The 17,028-nt window shown below is 44.4% G+C and overlaps 3 protein-coding genes across 11 annotated transcripts in view; 2 read left to right on the top strand and 1 right to left on the bottom strand.

Annotated features, from left to right (window-relative positions):
- The first annotated feature begins 635 nt into the window (after positions 1 to 635).
- bag2 (BCL2 associated athanogene 2) lies at positions 636 to 3,262 on the top strand. Its single transcript, XM_076018742.1, has 3 exons — positions 636 to 1,010; positions 1,220 to 1,329; positions 2,517 to 3,262. The coding sequence occupies exons 1-3, from the start codon at positions 661 to 663 to the stop codon at positions 2,933 to 2,935; spliced, it is 879 nt and encodes a 292-aa protein (XP_075874857.1). The 5' UTR covers positions 636 to 660; the 3' UTR covers positions 2,936 to 3,262.
- A 1,614-nt stretch (positions 3,263 to 4,876) lies between these two features.
- On the bottom strand, positions 4,877 to 10,264 carry znf451 (zinc finger protein 451). Its single transcript, XM_076018741.1, has 13 exons — positions 9,974 to 10,264; positions 9,243 to 9,303; positions 9,065 to 9,148; positions 8,843 to 8,956; positions 8,184 to 8,295; positions 7,882 to 8,032; positions 7,662 to 7,788; positions 7,418 to 7,577; positions 7,076 to 7,223; positions 5,519 to 6,972; positions 5,378 to 5,449; positions 5,189 to 5,242; positions 4,877 to 5,009 (listed from the first exon to the last, which is right to left on the bottom strand). The coding sequence occupies exons 2-13, from the start codon at positions 9,297 to 9,299 to the stop codon at positions 4,969 to 4,971; spliced, it is 2,574 nt and encodes an 857-aa protein (XP_075874856.1). The 5' UTR covers positions 9,300 to 9,303; positions 9,974 to 10,264; the 3' UTR covers positions 4,877 to 4,968.
- Positions 10,265 to 11,807: 1,543 nt separating this feature from the next.
- dst (dystonin) overlaps positions 11,808 to 17,028 on the top strand; it is a 91,943-nt gene continuing 86,722 nt past the window's right edge. For all 9 annotated transcript variants that reach the window (XM_076018740.1, XM_076018736.1, XM_076018732.1 and 6 more), the window contains exons 1-3: positions 11,808 to 12,003; positions 12,293 to 12,324; positions 13,402 to 13,590. In XM_076018740.1, the coding sequence (XP_075874855.1) occupies positions 11,823 to 12,003; positions 12,293 to 12,324; positions 13,402 to 13,590 (402 nt within the window). In that variant the 5' untranslated portion in view covers positions 11,808 to 11,822. The remainder of the gene's footprint in view (positions 12,004 to 12,292; positions 12,325 to 13,401; positions 13,591 to 17,028) is intronic.

Below are 17,028 nucleotides of genomic sequence, written 5' to 3'. Positions count from 1 at the left end.
TTTTTGAAGTGCAAAGTCCATTGAAAAGCTTTTCCTTGTGAAAACACACAGCCTCCAGTCAGTCCTCCTGCCTCTGTGTCATCCACACGTACTGATTTCAGTTACAGAGATTTTGGGAAAGAGCCACTTGTGTTCAACTGTGTTTCTTTTAGTGATTTAACCTTAGCTGTATGAGCAAAAGGTGTGCAATACTGCATGTTATACCGATAACCCATACCAAGTAAATACAGAATACGGGTTCAGTATGGCCAATACCTAAACTTTTAATATTTAAGCTTGATACCTCATCGAACATCTGACCTTTTAGGAGTTTTGTGTTCTTTTGATTCGGACAGAATTTGGACAAACTTTAACAGTGACTACAAAACCGTTTTGATCCCATTATATTGACATGATAAAATAGAACAACATACATTTTTGCAAGTTGTTTTCGTCAACGATCAAAGTGAAAAAATATCATTTAAGAGCAAATTAAAACAACCATAAAACAGAATAGTGATGCAAAGCCTTTCGCGCAAATATGTCCTCGCTATTGTACTTATGAAGTGATTTTATTTATGTTTAAATCTAATTTAAGGCGCATTTGTTGGCCAGGCGTAATATAAACAACATGTACATGTGAGTTTACAATGAAAATGTTTACTCTGAAGGGGCCTCGGGATGGTCCGCGGACCACACATTGACACCCTGGCGTTCTGGTCTCCTCTGGAGGCTTCCGTGGGGGGAGAGGGAAGGAAGTCACAGCCCATGTTTGGAAATGTTCTCCCAGGAGCAGCGGCTCTCTCTCACGCACACACTCCGGCTCAGCTCCACCGCCGTGCGGACGCGTCTCTCCTGCCCGAGCCGATCGTAAAAGTCCACCCGGCGACCCTACCGTCACTGCCCGGCATGGCTCAGGCCAAAATACAAGCCCGAATGACAGAGGCGACCACCGCCAAGTTCAGCAGGAGCCTGTCCATGGCGGACCGCTCCGGACGACTCCTGGAGAGCTTGGATCAGCTGGAAGTGAGGTGCGGTGTCTTGGAGCAGGCCGCGGCGCGTGCACTTGCTGCGCCGCCTGCTGCTCACGTTTTATTTTCCTTCATAACGGTGCAGCATGACTCATCGCACGTAATGTGATGGCTTCCACGACGTGTGGAAGCGCGCGCGTAAAGCCGGTATTTGTTTATTTTCACTTTATGATTAATCGATTATTTCATTAATTTACTTCCCCCGGTAGGGTGGAGGCTTTGCGCGACGCAGCGTCCGCCATGGAGCAGGAAAGGGAGTGCATCCTGGAAATGATTCAGTCCATCCAGAGCGGGCAGGAAATGCGAAGCGTCTGCGATGGTGAGGCCACTCGCCGACACATCCACATCTCTCTCTCTCTCTCTCTCTCTCTCTCTCTCTCTCTCTCTCTCTCTCTCTCTCTCACACACACACACACACACACTCTCTCTCTCTCTCTCCCTCTCTCTCTCTCTCTCTCTCTCTCTCTCCACACACACACACACTGTGTTATCTCATGAGGTCATGTTTTTGCACTGGGCTGGTGTTTTTGAGGGGGAAAAAGTACTTAAGGGAAAAGGTTTTGTACCCCACCCAAAAACCGAGAAGTTGAACATGAGATCATTCACCCACGGGTCCAGACCTCATCGACGGACACTTTGTACTACATTCTGCTTTGAGTTTTATGTCCTTCAAACGATTAAACATCTGTGCTTTGTGTTTCAGATGAGTTTTTATTTGTGTATTTATTTATTTAAAATGGCACACAGTTAGCTTGATGATAGTCACACGGATAAAAGTGCACATGAGGTACTCCACAAAGGCTATTGAGTTGCACCAATGTGGGGCAGGTCGACCATTCATTATCGGGTTGGAGACTAAAAAGGGACTGTTGCCCCACCATGTTTACAGTTCTGACACCAGGGAAAGCAAAGCAGGCTTGTCCTGGCCAACATCAGTCGTGTCTTCGTCCTTTTGGCAGCAGGTCACACAAGAAACAATTTTATTTAAAAAAAAAAAAAAAAGAAAAAAAAAAGGACCCATATTCTGAAACATTGTCTTTATTATGTCTCTGGCTGATCAGATAACTCCCCATTCACAAAAGATATCCGTCCTTTACTAGTGTTGTTTGCCTGGCTTTTCAGACAGCGTGTGCGAAAACACACAGCTCTGGAAAGCAGCTGTTTATGATGACACATAGGGTGTCAGTCAGGCATTCACTCCACCCTCCATGTCTGTTTTCTGGAGAGGTTTAGAGAGGGGCCTTGTGGATACATGTAAAAAAGAGAGATTAAACCAACACTATTTTATAATGTTTAGATCTGTTACTGTACAAGATAAAGTTGCATGAGTGAATGAGGATGATGCCAAATAAATCCCGAATCCTTCCCTGGAAATAGATTTTCCAACACATTTTTACATGCGTTCAGGGACACAACTGACCTGCTTTTGTGTGGAGAGGACAACACATCAACTCTTGTGTCTTGAAATATGCGCCATCGCCGTCCTTGTCCTTGTCTCCTTCCCAGGGGAGAGAGAAGAGCTGGAGCTGACGGCGGAGCGTCTCATGGGCCGCACGCTGACCGTGGAGATCTGTGTGGGCACGGTCAGGAGCCCCCAGCAGGAGGACGCCTTGCACAAGGCCACGTCCATCATAGATGAGGTGCTGAAGAAGTTGATGGACGACATGGACAGCGCCAGGCAGAAGCTGCTCGCCCTGCATGCCGCCTGCGTGACCGAGGTGGCGCCCGTCCCCATCGACCAGAGGTTCCAGGCCATTGTGATCAGCTGCGCTCTGGAGGACCAGAAGAACATCAAGCGGAGGCTGGAGACGCTGCTGAGGAACGTTGAGAACGCCGAGAAAAACATCAAGCTCATGGACAGCAAAAAACTGGAGCAAGCCAATGGCTGCCAGCGGGGGGAGTCGCCAAAACAAAACGCATCCTGAATTTGTTTTTGGACTGTTTGATCCTGACAACCCAAAGGGCTGAAAATAACTACATTCACTGTGATTTCTATTAAATGATTAGGTTTACACTTGATAGTTTTTCAATGATGCATGATTCAGAGTTCTTTCCACACACGAATCCAGTACGAAGCGCTGCTTTTCACGTTGGACTGTGTCACTTTTCTACGAGGCTGTGAAAGATACAGGATGGGATGTGCATACACTACCTCTGAGTGGAGGAATCCTAGTTAAGCACTGGGTTTTTGTGTCAACCAAAGCTGTTCAGGTGTCTGGTTTTGTTTCAATAAATCACACGTGCGCATCCTCTTTGAATATATCATGGCCAATCCTGTTGCAGTCAGGGCAAAATGCAAGCAATCACCGTTTAGACCACTCGAGTTAAAGCGTCAATGTAGAGACAACACAATAATCCTTTACATAAAGCTCATTAGACAACACCTATTGTGTTAAACCAAAACATACAAATTCAGTTCAATTTCTGCAACACTCACTTTGCTCATGTATAATCTGTAAACTCACCGAAGAAAAAGAAAAAGTAGCCCAACTCTCTTTCTTGTTCCACTTTTCAGCAATTTAGGAAATCAGGCCTTTGTGCTGTCACAAAGTGAGCACAGTACATCACTTGATACCTCTCCTAGATAAGTAACAAAACCCCCAGCGAGGTGTTGACTCTGCCATCTGAGATCACTTCACAGCCGCCAAGTGAAAACAACTAGTCAAGGTAAACAGAGGGATTAAAAATGTTTCCTGGAGATCCATTGAACTTTTAGTTACACAGTCACCAACAGCGGACCAAAAACAAAAAGTGGGGACATTTTTCAGATAATATAATTCAATAACATAATATATTAAACTTTGTCTGCACCTTTCTATCTTTTGAGTTATCTAGATCATACAATCCTTTTTTGTGGTCCACTGTTGACCAATATTAAACAACACAAATTCCATATTAAATGGCTTGGAGTGACACATTTTGGGATATTAAATTGACCTCTTCATTTTGAGACACTTTTGAAGTAGCCTAAATTGACTTCTTCATTTTGGGACACCTTTGAAACTCCAAAAAGGACCCATAAATTCATAAATAAATCATGGTTTGTTTGTTTTTTCCCCAAAAAGTAGAATACGCAGACTGATTTTTGTCAGTTTTTGGACATTTTCCACACCATAGCCCCCAAATAGCTTCTAACTGGGGACTGAAATGACAATGAAAGAATGTTTTTTCTTACTTTTATTTTCTATTGCTATTTAGTAATTGCCACATTTGTTTAGAATAAGAATACTATTACCTAACATATTGATATATCTTTTTTCTGTGCACTGTAAAAAGAAATGCTGCAAAAACCACTCAAATATATAAAACACCTGCCACAGAAAAAAACCCCACTGCAATTACATTAATTATGCAAAATACAGATACATACAAACTCAAAATTAAGATTCTGCAAATACCTAAAAAACTAAATCCCAAATGTGCCAATTTGACCCATTTACCAAGTTGATTTACTCCACAAGCTAGCCTCCACAGTGCAAAATGGACAGTTGTATGACACAGACTGAAGGAACGGACAAACATCCCAGCTGTGGTACACACTGCTGCAAAAAAAAACCTAAGGATTGACCAACTAAAGTAAGAAAATGAGGTAGCAGACCTTAAGTATGGCTTTATATTTGCAGCACGTTCACTGTTGGCCATCATACCGACAATCACAACTTCCTGACCTTCTCTGACCTTGTGTTGTCCACCTTGCTGACCTGAAGTCAGCTTCACAGCCTCACTATCAATTTGAATAGTGAAGCTGGTCCTGGGTAAGTGATACCGGTCCTTTCTTTTGACAATACAATGAGATGGAAGGAAATTTTATTCTCTGAAATTATTGGATTCTTAGAATTTAAAATTGACAGAAACAAAGCAAAAGAAACCGGCAATATATTTATTTGTGAAAACCAAAATCTGAAATAAACGCGATAGGTGGAACTTTGTGTTCCAACAAAACAATGTAATCGAGCGCTTAAAACTCAAGCAGACTTCTTTTAAGAGCTTCTTCCAAATCTGTGAAAAGACAAAGCAAAAGCACAAGATTAGTTACGAGATGACTGCAGTTGACTGCAATGAATTCAAATTTAAACTGTATATATGTGCCCTTAGACTGGAAAGCAAATGAAAATATTACAAATCCGAGTGTTTTGACATTTTGTTTCTGCAAATCACGTTTGATCGTGATGTCTGACCTGCTGATTCACTCTCGTCTTCAGCGCTCATGGACATGACGTCGTCAGATCCACCTGTGAAAGAGCAAACGGTGAAGGAGTTTTTTTTTCCGTAGAGATTTTGGAAAATGACGTCAAATGAGAATAACCCCTGATGTTAACCCAACATGGTTGGCGTTTCTCAGAGGTTCTGCATCATTCTCTGCCTACCTTCCTGTGCGTCGTTCTCTCTGTGGGGCTGCTCCATATTCAAATACTCCACCAGTGTTTCATCGTCAATCTCTGAAAGGGTATGGAAGACAAAATTTAGACGCCGCCTGGAGGTCAACAAACAAAACCAAAATAACCTACCATTAACTTCTGGTTTGACCTCCATAGCGTCGAGCACTTCCATATCGTCGTGCTCTGCCGCCGCGTCTCCTCTGGAGCTGGCGCACGGCTCCAGCGCGCAGTGCTGCCGGTGGTAGTGCTGGTGGAAGGTAGGCACGGCGTCGAAACCCTGCGGGCAGGCGCTGCACTGGACATCGAAGGTGGTGTCCAGGTTGAGCGCCGGGTGCTTGGTGTGGACGTGGGTCTTGATCTGGGCGTAGGAGGGCGCCGACACGCCGCAGGGCCCGCACAGGTACTGGCACTTCCCCTCGCTGGCGAGCTGGCGCATGCACCGCGTGTACGCGGCTTTGGCCTCCTCCTGGCTCTTCTCCGACGCCATGCAGGGGCACGCGTCCCGGCCGGCGCTCGCCGGCGCCACCACCACCTCTGTCGAGCCGCCGTCGCTGGTGCGGCAGTAGTCCCTGGCGTGGAGGCTCTTGTAGTGCTCGGCGAACTCGCCCTCCGAGTCGAACTGCATGCTGTCGCAGAGGCCGCAGTAGTAGAAGCTCTTGGTCTGGCCGCCGTGCTCGTTGGCGCAGTGCCGGCGCACCGTCGACTCCTTGAAGAACTTCTGGGGGCAGTGGCCGCACATGAACCTCTGGAAGCTGTGGGAGCCGACGTCGCCGCAGTGCCGCTCCACCTCCTCCTCCGAGTCGAAGAGCTCCTCGCACATCCTGCACATCCACGTGGTCCGCTCGGGCGGCGGGGGGGCGGCGGCCGGGGGAGTGGGGCGCGGCCGCCGGCCGGCCGCCCCGCTCGTGGACGGCTTGGCGTCGGGCTCCGCCTCCACGGGCAGCTCCCGCTCGGTGAAGTAGGTGTGGCCGGCGTGCGCCTCTGACACGTGCGACAGGATGTCCTCGCGCCGCGGCATCTCCACGTCGCAGCGCCGGCAGTGGAAGAGGAAGTTGGAGAGGTGGGCGCCGCCGTGGAAGCGGCTCATGTGCAGCCGCGTGATGGACGACTCGCCCATCAGCTTGCCGCACACGCCGCACCGGTGGAAGATCTGGTTGGCGTCCAGCAGGTGCTTGCTGGCGGCCGCCTCCTGCGAGAACCGCAGGCCGCACTCGCACAGCCAGGCGGTGGCGGTGCGGCCGGCGCCCGGACGGCGTGGACGCGGCCTCGGTTCGTCACAGCGGTTCCTGCTTTCGCTCTGAAGAGGCGCGTCAAGGTCGCCGCTCTGCCTTTTCTGCCCCCTCTCGCCGCCTCGCTCTGTGGGTTGGCTTTCAGAGAACCTGCAGTGCTGCAGAAGTGCTTTCTCCATGGCTTTGTTGACCTCCACCTGGTGCTGGGTCGATTCCGTGTGCCTCTCGATTTCACCCCGCCCGGGGAAGAGCTTACAGCAGACGGAGCACTGGCCCCACACCTGCAGCTGCTCCATGACTTGCACCACCGTTTTGTCGGCCTTGGCCACAGCACAGCCCTGTCTGCAGTGCACGCTTCACAGCAGCAGACAAGTGGGACAAAAGTAAATGAGACGTTTAGAGATGCTAAACTGTAGAGATGCTGGCAGTTTGTGTAAAGCATCAGGAGGAAACCTACTTAAAATGAGCCTGAGCTGTCTGGTGCGAAGTCAACACTTTGTGACATATGGAGCAGCGGACATTGAAAGCTACGTCCTTGCACAGAGTGACCAAACGATTCTTCACGGACTGCGGGATGGGAACCGGAAGCGGTCTTACTTTGGTTTCTGAATTGAAGGAATAGCAGAAAACACACACACACACACACACACACACACACACACACACACACACACACACACACACACACACACACACACACACACACACACACACACACACACACACTTACTTCTCTGTTTGTTTAGATTGGAATGTGCAGGGTTGTGGCATACCTGCCACGTTAATTATTAAAGCTTACCAGCCATCGGCAGTGAGACGGTGAAATGGTTTTTGGCGGACATGTGCTGCAGACACTCATCCCGGAGGTTGAAGAAGAGGTAGCAGGCAGGACAGGCAAAGCACACGATACGCTGATACCTCAGGGTGGCGCTGTGCCCATCAGGGGAAGACGAAGACACCTGGTGGGAACAACTTCATTCAACGCGTGCTTCTTTATAAACTCTGAAACTATCGATAACTCGAAGCGAAGAGCGGACAACAACCTTGAACTCCAGATGTCTCCTCCACTTTTCCTTGGTCTCAAAGTGCAGAGCACATGCAGGGCAGGCAAACAGCTCTGCGGGGCATCCTTTCAGGTGGATGGTGGGGTCGCAAGGCGAGTGGTCGAACCTACAGATGAGATGTTTCACTGCAACATTTGTGTTTAAAAAAAAAAAAAAAAAACAGAAGTGTGCCGCAGCTGAACTAGAGAGGGAGGAGTACCGTTTTAAGTGCCCATCAAGAAGGGATGCGTTGTCATAAACTCGGCCACAGTTAATCACTGGACAAGTGCGTCTGGCCGCAGTGCTCATCGGGAAAGCAGCTGGTCTCTGTCTTTTCCTGGAACCACTATGGAGGCCTCCAGGTTTAACACCTGAAACAAGGACCACAGTCGCTTGCAAAAACGCAGCTGAAAAGAGCTCTGTCTTGATTAAATCCTAGCAAATCCTTGAAAAAAAAAACACAATAAAATGACAATCTTATAGTATGAGGAAGGATGTTTTGAATTTTGATTCTGAGCTTACCTGGCATCTTCAACCACATATCCACACAACGCTTTGCCTCCAGATTAACCCCATTTGCAGAATTAAATGCAACCTCCCGCTGCCCGTGAGCCTTTTGTAGAATCTGCTTTTCCTGAAAGGAATCAAGAAGAACGGCGGGGAAATATTGCATATCACATCTGGTATACAACAGATCTCAGAGTTTTAAGGGTTGGGCTAAATGAAAAAAAAAAGAAAAACCATTGGGTTCAGTGTGAGGTCGATTTTAATCTGTCCACAGGGTGGCACTGTTGCTGTGTTTACAGAAACTGTTTGCTGTTACAGCTTATTCATGCTCCAGAGGTTCAAGCTTGTTTTAGGACAATTTAACATATACGATGCACTGCCTTACACTGAATAGGTCTATTTAAATAGCATTTAAATAATACAAAAAGGCACTTAGAAGTTAGCAATTATAGTGTTTGGTGTGTACTCATGATACAAATCAGTGATTCCATTGAAAATCACTGATTAAAATCAAGAAAACATACACACCTCTTTCAAAAAAATGTAATGTAAAGTGTAATGTCTTTATTGTGTGTTCAGAGAGATCAATAAAACCCCATGCTGCAGATGTAGACAGCTTTGTCTAGGCATTGAACACGAGAATTAAAGAGAGTCTGATACCCAAGTTGCCTCACCTTGAAAGCCCGACATTTCTTAGCCCTCTCCTTTTTTTCCATGGCAACCCGTTGAGCCAACCTGTCCAATGTGGACTCAACGCGCTTTTTTTGGCAGGCAATCTCATCATCCAGCTGTGAGAGAATTAAAGGCATTAAGAATGAATTATTCTAGAAGTTAAAAGATAACTGATCAGTCTCACTGGCTCGCTCGCTCGCTCGTTGAAGAAGACCACCGCTTACTGTGCCAGCCGCTGATGAACAACCCTCATCCTCGTCGTCGCTCCGCAGGTCAATGCACTCCAGCACCGGTCTGGTGGGGCCCTCCTACAGCCAAAGCAAAAGGTAAGCAACTGAAAACATATTGGGTGTTTTTGGAACGATTGACCTTTAATGTGACTGATGCGCAAATGTGTCTTACTGATACAAACTCCACGTCTTCCACATCATCATCAACATCTGATTGGGGTGAAGACATTTATCTGAGAAAATATAAAATAGTTACTTTTAAAACTAGAGCCGGCATATTAAAAATTTGTGTCAGCGTTAAGTGGTGTACAAAAGTTATCGCTGGTCCAACTGACAAGTGTAATTTCGTCATTGCCATCCCATATTTTGGGATTCAATTTGATGGATGAGATTAAGATGATTAAATCAGATGAGCATTTTCATCTCCATAAAGGGGCACCTAAAGCCGTTTCTTCTACTGCCGCAGGAAGGTGGACGCATGGACGTACATTCATGGGTGGAGGCTGAATTACAAAGGTCGATGTTGTTGTTGCCGTATAAACATTTGGCCACACGCGGCAGCACTGTGCAACTAGGAAACTTAGCACGAGGAGCAAGTTAGATAGACATAGATTTCGCGCTTATGGGAACTAGCTAGTTAGCACTGATCAGTACAAATACTGTCAGGTGAACTCTTTACATGCACACCTGATTGAGTGCTTCTGTTTGTATCACCGCTATAGTCCCTTATAAACCTTATGCCCAGCGAAGTCTTAAAGCGGATGCTCAACTTAGCTACTGCAATGCAAAACCTCCCTAAAAGTCTGGTAAGTAAGTGAGCTAACGTTTATGGTCGCGATGGGCCGCCAGTTTGTTTCTACGTATAATGCAAACGAGCAGAGATACAAGCTCTCCCTACAGTACCTGCTGCCAGCCTGTTTTCAGAGATGGTCTTCAGATGTCAAAGGCTGCGGCTAGCAGCTACGAACGAGGGGCTACTTGCAAGCAAGTCGGTTGCGTGACGTCACGGGAAATTGAAGCGCTTCCTTTGCTATAAAGAGTGTTCCGTGCGGACGGAGTTAATGATTGTTTAGCAAACCTAACGGTAAAACAAAAAACGGTAACGCTACTTCTTTGTCTGAAGCATTGTCTGGAGGCCTCCGCGAAGATGCAAAGACATTTTTTGGCGAACACGTTTTCTATTAAGCCGATTTCATTTTGCCAGGGGTAGTTCGAGATGAGGTGTCATTTACCGGACAATGCCTTTATTTTACATGCTTAGCTTGTATAGCCTACCGCGAGGGCGTGGCACTCTACTTCCCCACGTGGAAAATGTTTACGTTATGAGATGAAATATGACAACAATATATGTTACCAAAGTCACAAACTGTCATTGCGGAACGCTCCCATTTTTGTTTAGTTCTGATTCGGTGCTATGTAATTTATTCTTCTGAAGACTTCTGAAGCAATTCCTATACACATTCTGCTGTAAAACTGATTTAAATAAGTACATTTTTAACGTCTTATCATTTAAAATAAAATGTGGCTTTTAAATACAGTGAAAGGGCCAGTGTGTAACATTTACATGGATCTAATAAAACCTTAACAGAACAGAAAACAAACGTGTTTTAGCTGCACAATGACACTAATAAATGACTGTTGGCTTTTCATTTGATAATAGCAAACATGGTCTCCATGAGCAATATCATCCATATCTACTGTTGGCCAGAATGTTGACCTATCTGGAGTTTGATGATTTTTATCCTTACATCACAGCAAAAGTCATACGCTTAGATGGTTAAAAGAAGGTTAATTTTATATCAATTATCTGTGTAATTTAACCTGTAGTTTATCACAGTAATTTGATCATAAGACTTGATAAATACATTATTTGCATCACATCATGTGAAATATTAACGCCACAAAAGGGGTATGTTGATGTGTACACTTCACCTTCATGACTGCATATATTGCATATATTCATGTACTATCTCTAGGCTTTTTTGTTTAGTCTCTAAATGTCAATATGATGAATAAACTATATTTTCCTCACTCTCTTTGATTCCTGTTCCTCATTTGACTGACACAAAATGCCCTAAACGATGGCAGAATATCCACAAAGTTACATAACCCATGGTGGATTATCATTAGAGTGCTTGTCTGGGTTTTCTCCCTAAAAGTGTCTGTGCACATCCAGCCTCTCACTCATTTTATGACCTCTGCACAGCCTCCAGACTGGGGAAGATCATACTTGACAGCAAAGTTCACTTAATTATAGATTTATAGTTGCAGAATTGCAAGGATATAAACAGATCATGAAATCTCAAACGAGCAGACTGCGGGCCTTTTCCGCATACGTATAGTCCTAATACTTTTGTTATTGGTATTACATCATGATCCTTTTGGGCAGCCCGGCCGTCTCTGCAGCAGATTATACATGCGAAGCTCCGGTGAATCTGCTGACTCTCCCTGCTCGTGTGTGTGTGTGTGTGTGTGGGGGGGGGGGGGGGGGGGGGGGGGAGAAATAAATAAATAAATAAATCCAACTTGCGCCTTTGCTGAGTCATGCGTTGTGCTCCACAATAATGACATCGATAGCGTGGCGCCTCCACTTTGAACCTGCTCTCTCTACGCGACATGCCGCACTATGCTCCGTTGCGTGCGTGTCAACCGCTGCCGTTCGTACGCGTCTTGAGCTCCCATCGAACATAACCGCAGGAGAGGATCCAGCGGTCCGAGGGCTGCCCGGTCCGTCCTACATCGCGTCTTGAGGATGATCGCTGCGGCGTTTCTGGTCCTGCTCAGGCCCTACAGTATCCAATGGGTGTTGCTGCTGTTGCTCCTCTTACTCGGAACCATTGCCACGATTTTGTTCCTTTGCTGCTGGCATCGGCGGATCCGTGATGGAAAGCATCCAATAAAATCAGTGCTCTCCGGACGCACCAAGTGCCGCGGTGAGTATAGCGCCTGTACAACGCATGTTATGTGTTCGATCTGCCGATGTCATGATTTCATGTCGTCATACACATAATCTTTGACTCGATCTGTAATGACTGAAGGGTTATAAAATACATTTGTATTTAGTTGCCAGGTGCATCCATTGTGATTTTTGCTCTATTGAAATCATACGCAGTTTGAGTTTTATACCCATAGATTGTCTTTGACAACATCATACTGTTGAATTTAAGAAATCAAAAATAATCCGATCTGATTGTGACGTTCATTCTTTTTTCTTTCTCATAGTTGGTCTGCGATCGCATCATTTTCGATCTGAGGTAGGATGAACTTTTTCCATTATGTGTATAAGTCACTTCATCTGCAATGGCAACAGAAACAGCTGGAAATGAACACGTCAAACCGTGTAATTGTTCCCTCGTTGCGAGAAATGCTTCAATCAAAAGCCGTTTTTCTGTGGATTTTGACGGAGCTGCAGGACTATTTTAAGGATGGAGATGTGCGCAGTGCGCATGTGCTCTCAATAAATAATGTAGGTCTCGGTGATCGCGCACTTTCCTTCAGACGGCTCGGCAGCGTATCCACGTATTGCGAGGGATGAAGTAGGATGTGATCTAGCAATCGGATATTCGATCTGTTTTATAATAATAAAGAGGCTATGATGAGAAACCGTCACGTTTTGCTGCCTCAATGCGTCAAGCACAGCCCCAATAAACCTGTTTCCGTTTTACGCACTTTACTTTCAAAGTAAGACGACACGTTTTGGTACCACCAAAATAAACGGAACGTTAGGCTTCATTAATTGGCCTATCAGTGCTATGTCAGAGCATCACGAAAAGTGACTCACCTGGATAAGAAGTGTTCAGTACGTGGCAAAAGACACATCATTGAAATCAGGCTGCAGAAGCCTGAGGAACCCTATTAAAGCAGGCTTCCGTCTTTTACAATTTAAACGTTGAAACACTGAGCATTGAAGTAATTTTTGCTCAGTTTGTTTAAAAAACAATGAGTTTAGACAAGAGCTTTTATTTTGAATTGAGTTTGACTAAAGTGCAGATAATGATCTCTGTGTCCTGTCCAGCAAATGTAATACCTGGGAAACAACAGCATGGCAGTTGCTAACCCTCCTTCTTGAATGGGATCGCCTTCACGTCTAGCAATACAGAATCAGTTTAACTTTGAACTTACAGAGGCACAGAAGAAATATTTTGCTTTTGGTCTGTTGTGTCTGCTGCTGGCTGAATTGTTTCTCACACTCATCTAACAGTAATCTAAATTATGTGACAGACGTATCCACATTGTTTGACGAACCCCAGATTGTGGCACCATTACTGATGTTTCACTTGTCTCGATATAGTCTGCTTGTTGCCAGCTTGACTGTTGTCCATGCTTCCCAGGGCTTCAGGCACAGTCCTCGTCATGCAAGGAGGACCGTGCATGCACGAGTGACGGAGGAGAAGCCCATCCTGACTGAGATCCCTGAGAGCGAACCAGAATCTGCTGCCGGTCTGAGAAAACGTAAAGTGAAGAAGAGAGTCCTGCCAGAATTTTATCAGTCTGTCCAAGTCACGCCTACACGCAAACCCGTAGGTACCCACTTCACTGTGACCATGAGTAATGCTGATGCTGTTTGGTGCTTACTCACCTCTACACTGACGTCATGTGTCCTTGCAACTGGCATAAGGGTTCAGTAACATGCTGAAAACACTCCTCTCAATGGAGATGACATTCTTCTGTTTTCTGTGCTTTTCCTTGCTGTAGGTATGTTAAGTTGTTTATGAGCTGGCATATGGATCAAAATGGTTTCATAGTCAGTGTCTTTGCCTTTACACAAAAACTATTTTTTTTTAATTTGAGCTTTTTAATATTGAAGCTAGATTATTAAAGGGACATTTTGAGACCATGGTATACTGAAAAGAACGACTGCATCATCATTCAGCGACCACCAAGGAAGATGAAGAGGAAATACAGAACCAACAGTGAGGCGGGGCATTGCTACTGAGATAGCACAGAATCTGTAGTCGCATATTTTACTGACTTTATCAATTTATATGCTCTTGACTGGCGTTGGCAAGAACTTGGTTAAACACTGCAGTGTATCACAGGTTGCCATGGGGCTGTGACATACATCTAGCATTGTCTCTGGTGTCTCTCAAGCTCTCTCAATAGCTCTCCCTGAGCTATTGATAGCTTGTCGAGCTCACCCTTAAAACCCTGATTTGTTCCTTACAAAGAAGATTTGGCATATATTTTCTCTCAAGTTTATTTTACAAGACAAGTTTATTACTATTTTCTATGGGTTTTTCTCCAAAACAATTCCTTGAATTAATTCATAATATTTGGGAAACACTCTTGCTGTGAAAATTAACAAATACAAGACAATAATTTGCATATTCTTGACTTGCCTGCCCTTGAAATAATTTACTTTGGATTTAACACATTGAAGTGTGTTTGTCTAACATAATAATGCTCCATTAATTTCTATGATATGTCTTTATTTTTTGCTATTTAAGTTAATATAATAAGTATGATGTTTTTCATCCCATCTGTTCTCCCAAGCTGGCTTGGAAATATAATACGTGTCTGAATGCGGATCAAAGGCTCAAATCCTTGTTGACTCAAAACAGTCTTTGCACTCTGGATTTTCTTTTGTACTTCTGGTTTAGCCTGTGAATTGACCAACTACAGTGTCCAAACTAAAGAATTCTCTCCACCCATCAATATATTTTTTTTTTATCAGTTTAAGATAAGGCTGTTAAAAAGGCAAGTGAGGAGACAGACAGCATGACACATGACCCATATATCGATCTGTTTCTTCCTGGAAGAGAGCCTCTGACACAGGAGAGCAGGGCTGGAGGAACACATGGCCCCAGCTGGAAAGACTTGGTGGAAAATAAACCACAATGGATCCCTGTGGTTCATCCCTCTAGTTCCCACCTCTACAAAATCGTTTTGTATTACGTGCTTGGGCCCAGTGTGTTTCAAGGAAGGTTTTGTCGTCAGTGTGACTGATGCCAGTGAACATCCTGCATGTTATCAACTCATGTGAACATGTTGGTGTTGTAACATGTGATTCAATAATTTTGTTCTAAAACCTTTGACCGTTTCGTACAGCACAAAGACAAAACAGGACGTCTTTATTGTCTTTAGGTCCTATGTCTAACGTCTGGTTCAGAGCAAGTATGGAATATAATAGAGCAGGTTGAAATATTATTATTGACGTATGAAACTTTGTTGTGATCGGGCGTGGCTTTAGATGTAGAAATGTATTTTCTAGCTTTATTTACTAGATGTCAGTGGTACAAGCCAACTTAGTGTCTGTTTTAATCATTCGGTATCTCAGGTGAGATACTGAACCTGAAAACAACTCTGTGCCTGCCATTGTTTTTGCTCTGATAATTTGTATTTCATATATTTAAAGAGCTTCCACATACTCCAAATCTTAAACCCTAATGATGATTCTTGTCACGAGAAAATAAATCCAGACATGACCGCCCCAATTAGTGCTGCAAACAGGCAGCAGATTTTAAATATGCAAATTTGTAGAGACAGCATTCCCCATCCATCATTCATGATAATATTTGCATGCATAACCTACATGGAACTGTACAAAATGAATAATGGATAGCAGCACCGTTTTGGTAAAACAAAGAAAAAAATAATTTGTGCTTTTTTTTTTTCCATTTGATGAAGTCTGTAATGAACCGTGACCTGAGCAGTGTAACTACTGATGAGCATTTTAGATGCTGACGTTTGGTTCAGAGGTTACAATTATAATTCATCAGAAAGCAAGTAAATATGCAAATTAGCCCACATGCCCATTAGGAGACAGCAACAGCACTTTGTGCATTTAGTGAAAAAACAAAAACAAAAATCCTTGCCTCGTCTATGTTGGGGAAGTGGAACTGTAGTTCCTCAAGTTTATTTGTTTTGTTTTTTAGAATATAATTCTTGTTCAGTTTTTAACCTTTTACACACCAATTAATCACCACTACATCAGCTGGACTGTATTTACCAATCATTAGCATCAAGTCTTTATCAAGATTCATCTTTTGTCTTTTCGTAGCAGCATGGACCAAAAAAAACAAAAACAAAAACTGATGAAAAGTGAAACAGCCATGAAGAGACTATTTTTATTTTTAGCAGCATGCTTAAAAAAAAAACTCAGCAGACTAGACACCGAAACACATTTTGAATCAAATCATCACAAATGCAGCTATTTTAAGATCGGAAACTATTTTGACTTAACACTGCCACGAGCTCTGTTTATTCAATGATCGTTCCTTTTCGTGACTTTACTCCAGGTGCTCAGAGAGAAATGGGACAATATTGACTCACAGGGGCACCGGTGGCCTAGAAGTTGAACAAGCAAGCTTATAATTGGAAGGTTGTCGGTTTGAATCCCTGGGCCAGCAGCAGATTTTTTGGGGAAAAGTGGCTTGTCCCCACCCTCATTACTAAGACCCCCACACCCCTGACTGAACCACCACCACAGCCCACGGCTTCTAAGGTTGACAAATAGGATGGGAAACCAATTTCCCCTAGGGGATGAACACAGTAAACTTAAGATGTGTGGTTTGGTCTTGAACTCTCCCTGAATCTGCTCACGAAGGCATTGTGCACCTCACCCTCTCCCTCCCAGTCACAGTGTGTTTTCCTGGATTTGTTCTGTTACACAATATCAGGTGTGTCATGTGAGGAGGAAATTGCAGCATCATTCTGTTCTATTCTTTTACAAGCATACTATAAGTCTTTTTTTTTCTTTTTTTTTTAGCAAGTCGTATGAGAACTATATGAGAATAAATTCCGCTCATATTGTTCTGGTCTGAAGGGCTCGCCTGGGTTTACACATAACCCCTCTTAAGCCTTATTAAATCAAGTGCAATCCCCCCCATTTTTTTTTTTTTTTTGCGTTCTGCGTCCTGCCAGGTAATTAGCTCAGCTGCACTCTGTGTGACTGCATAGTAGACGCTTATGTAATGGGGTCCAAAGTCCCTCTCAGCGGATCTACTTGTGGCAAGGCG

This window comes from Nelusetta ayraudi, unplaced genomic scaffold (genome assembly GCF_046127955.1).
Source record: "Nelusetta ayraudi isolate G7.1 ecotype Tasmania unplaced genomic scaffold, CSIRO-AGI_Nayr_v1 ptg000008l, whole genome shotgun sequence".
Lineage (NCBI taxonomy): Eukaryota > Metazoa > Chordata > Actinopteri > Tetraodontiformes > Monacanthidae > Nelusetta > Nelusetta ayraudi.
Note: the sequence above shows the minus strand (reverse complement) of the source record. Positions and strands in the feature narration are given on the sequence as shown.

Bases quoted from the DNA above. Each gene is read 5' to 3' on its own strand.
- bag2 (XM_076018742.1), top strand. From the start codon at position 661: ATGGTCCGCGGACCACACATTGACACCCTGGCGTTCTGGTCTCCTCTG. The intron at 1,011-1,219 runs GTGCGGTGTCTT...TTCCCCCGGTAG, and splicing joins TTGGATCAGCTGGAAGTGAG to GGTGGAGGCTTTGCGCGACG. The intron at 1,330-2,516 runs GTGAGGCCACTC...TCTCCTTCCCAG, and splicing joins AATGCGAAGCGTCTGCGATG to GGGAGAGAGAAGAGCTGGAG.
- znf451 (XM_076018741.1), bottom strand. From the start codon at position 9,299: ATGTCTTCACCCCAATCAGATGTTGATGATGATGTGGAAGACGTGGAG. The intron at 8,033-8,183 runs GTAAGCTCAGAA...TCCTTGTTTCAG, and splicing joins TATGTGGTTGAAGATGCCAG to GTGTTAAACCTGGAGGCCTC. The intron at 6,973-7,075 runs GTAGGTTTCCTC...GCTGCTGTGAAG, and splicing joins ACAGCTCAGGCTCATTTTAA to CGTGCACTGCAGACAGGGCT.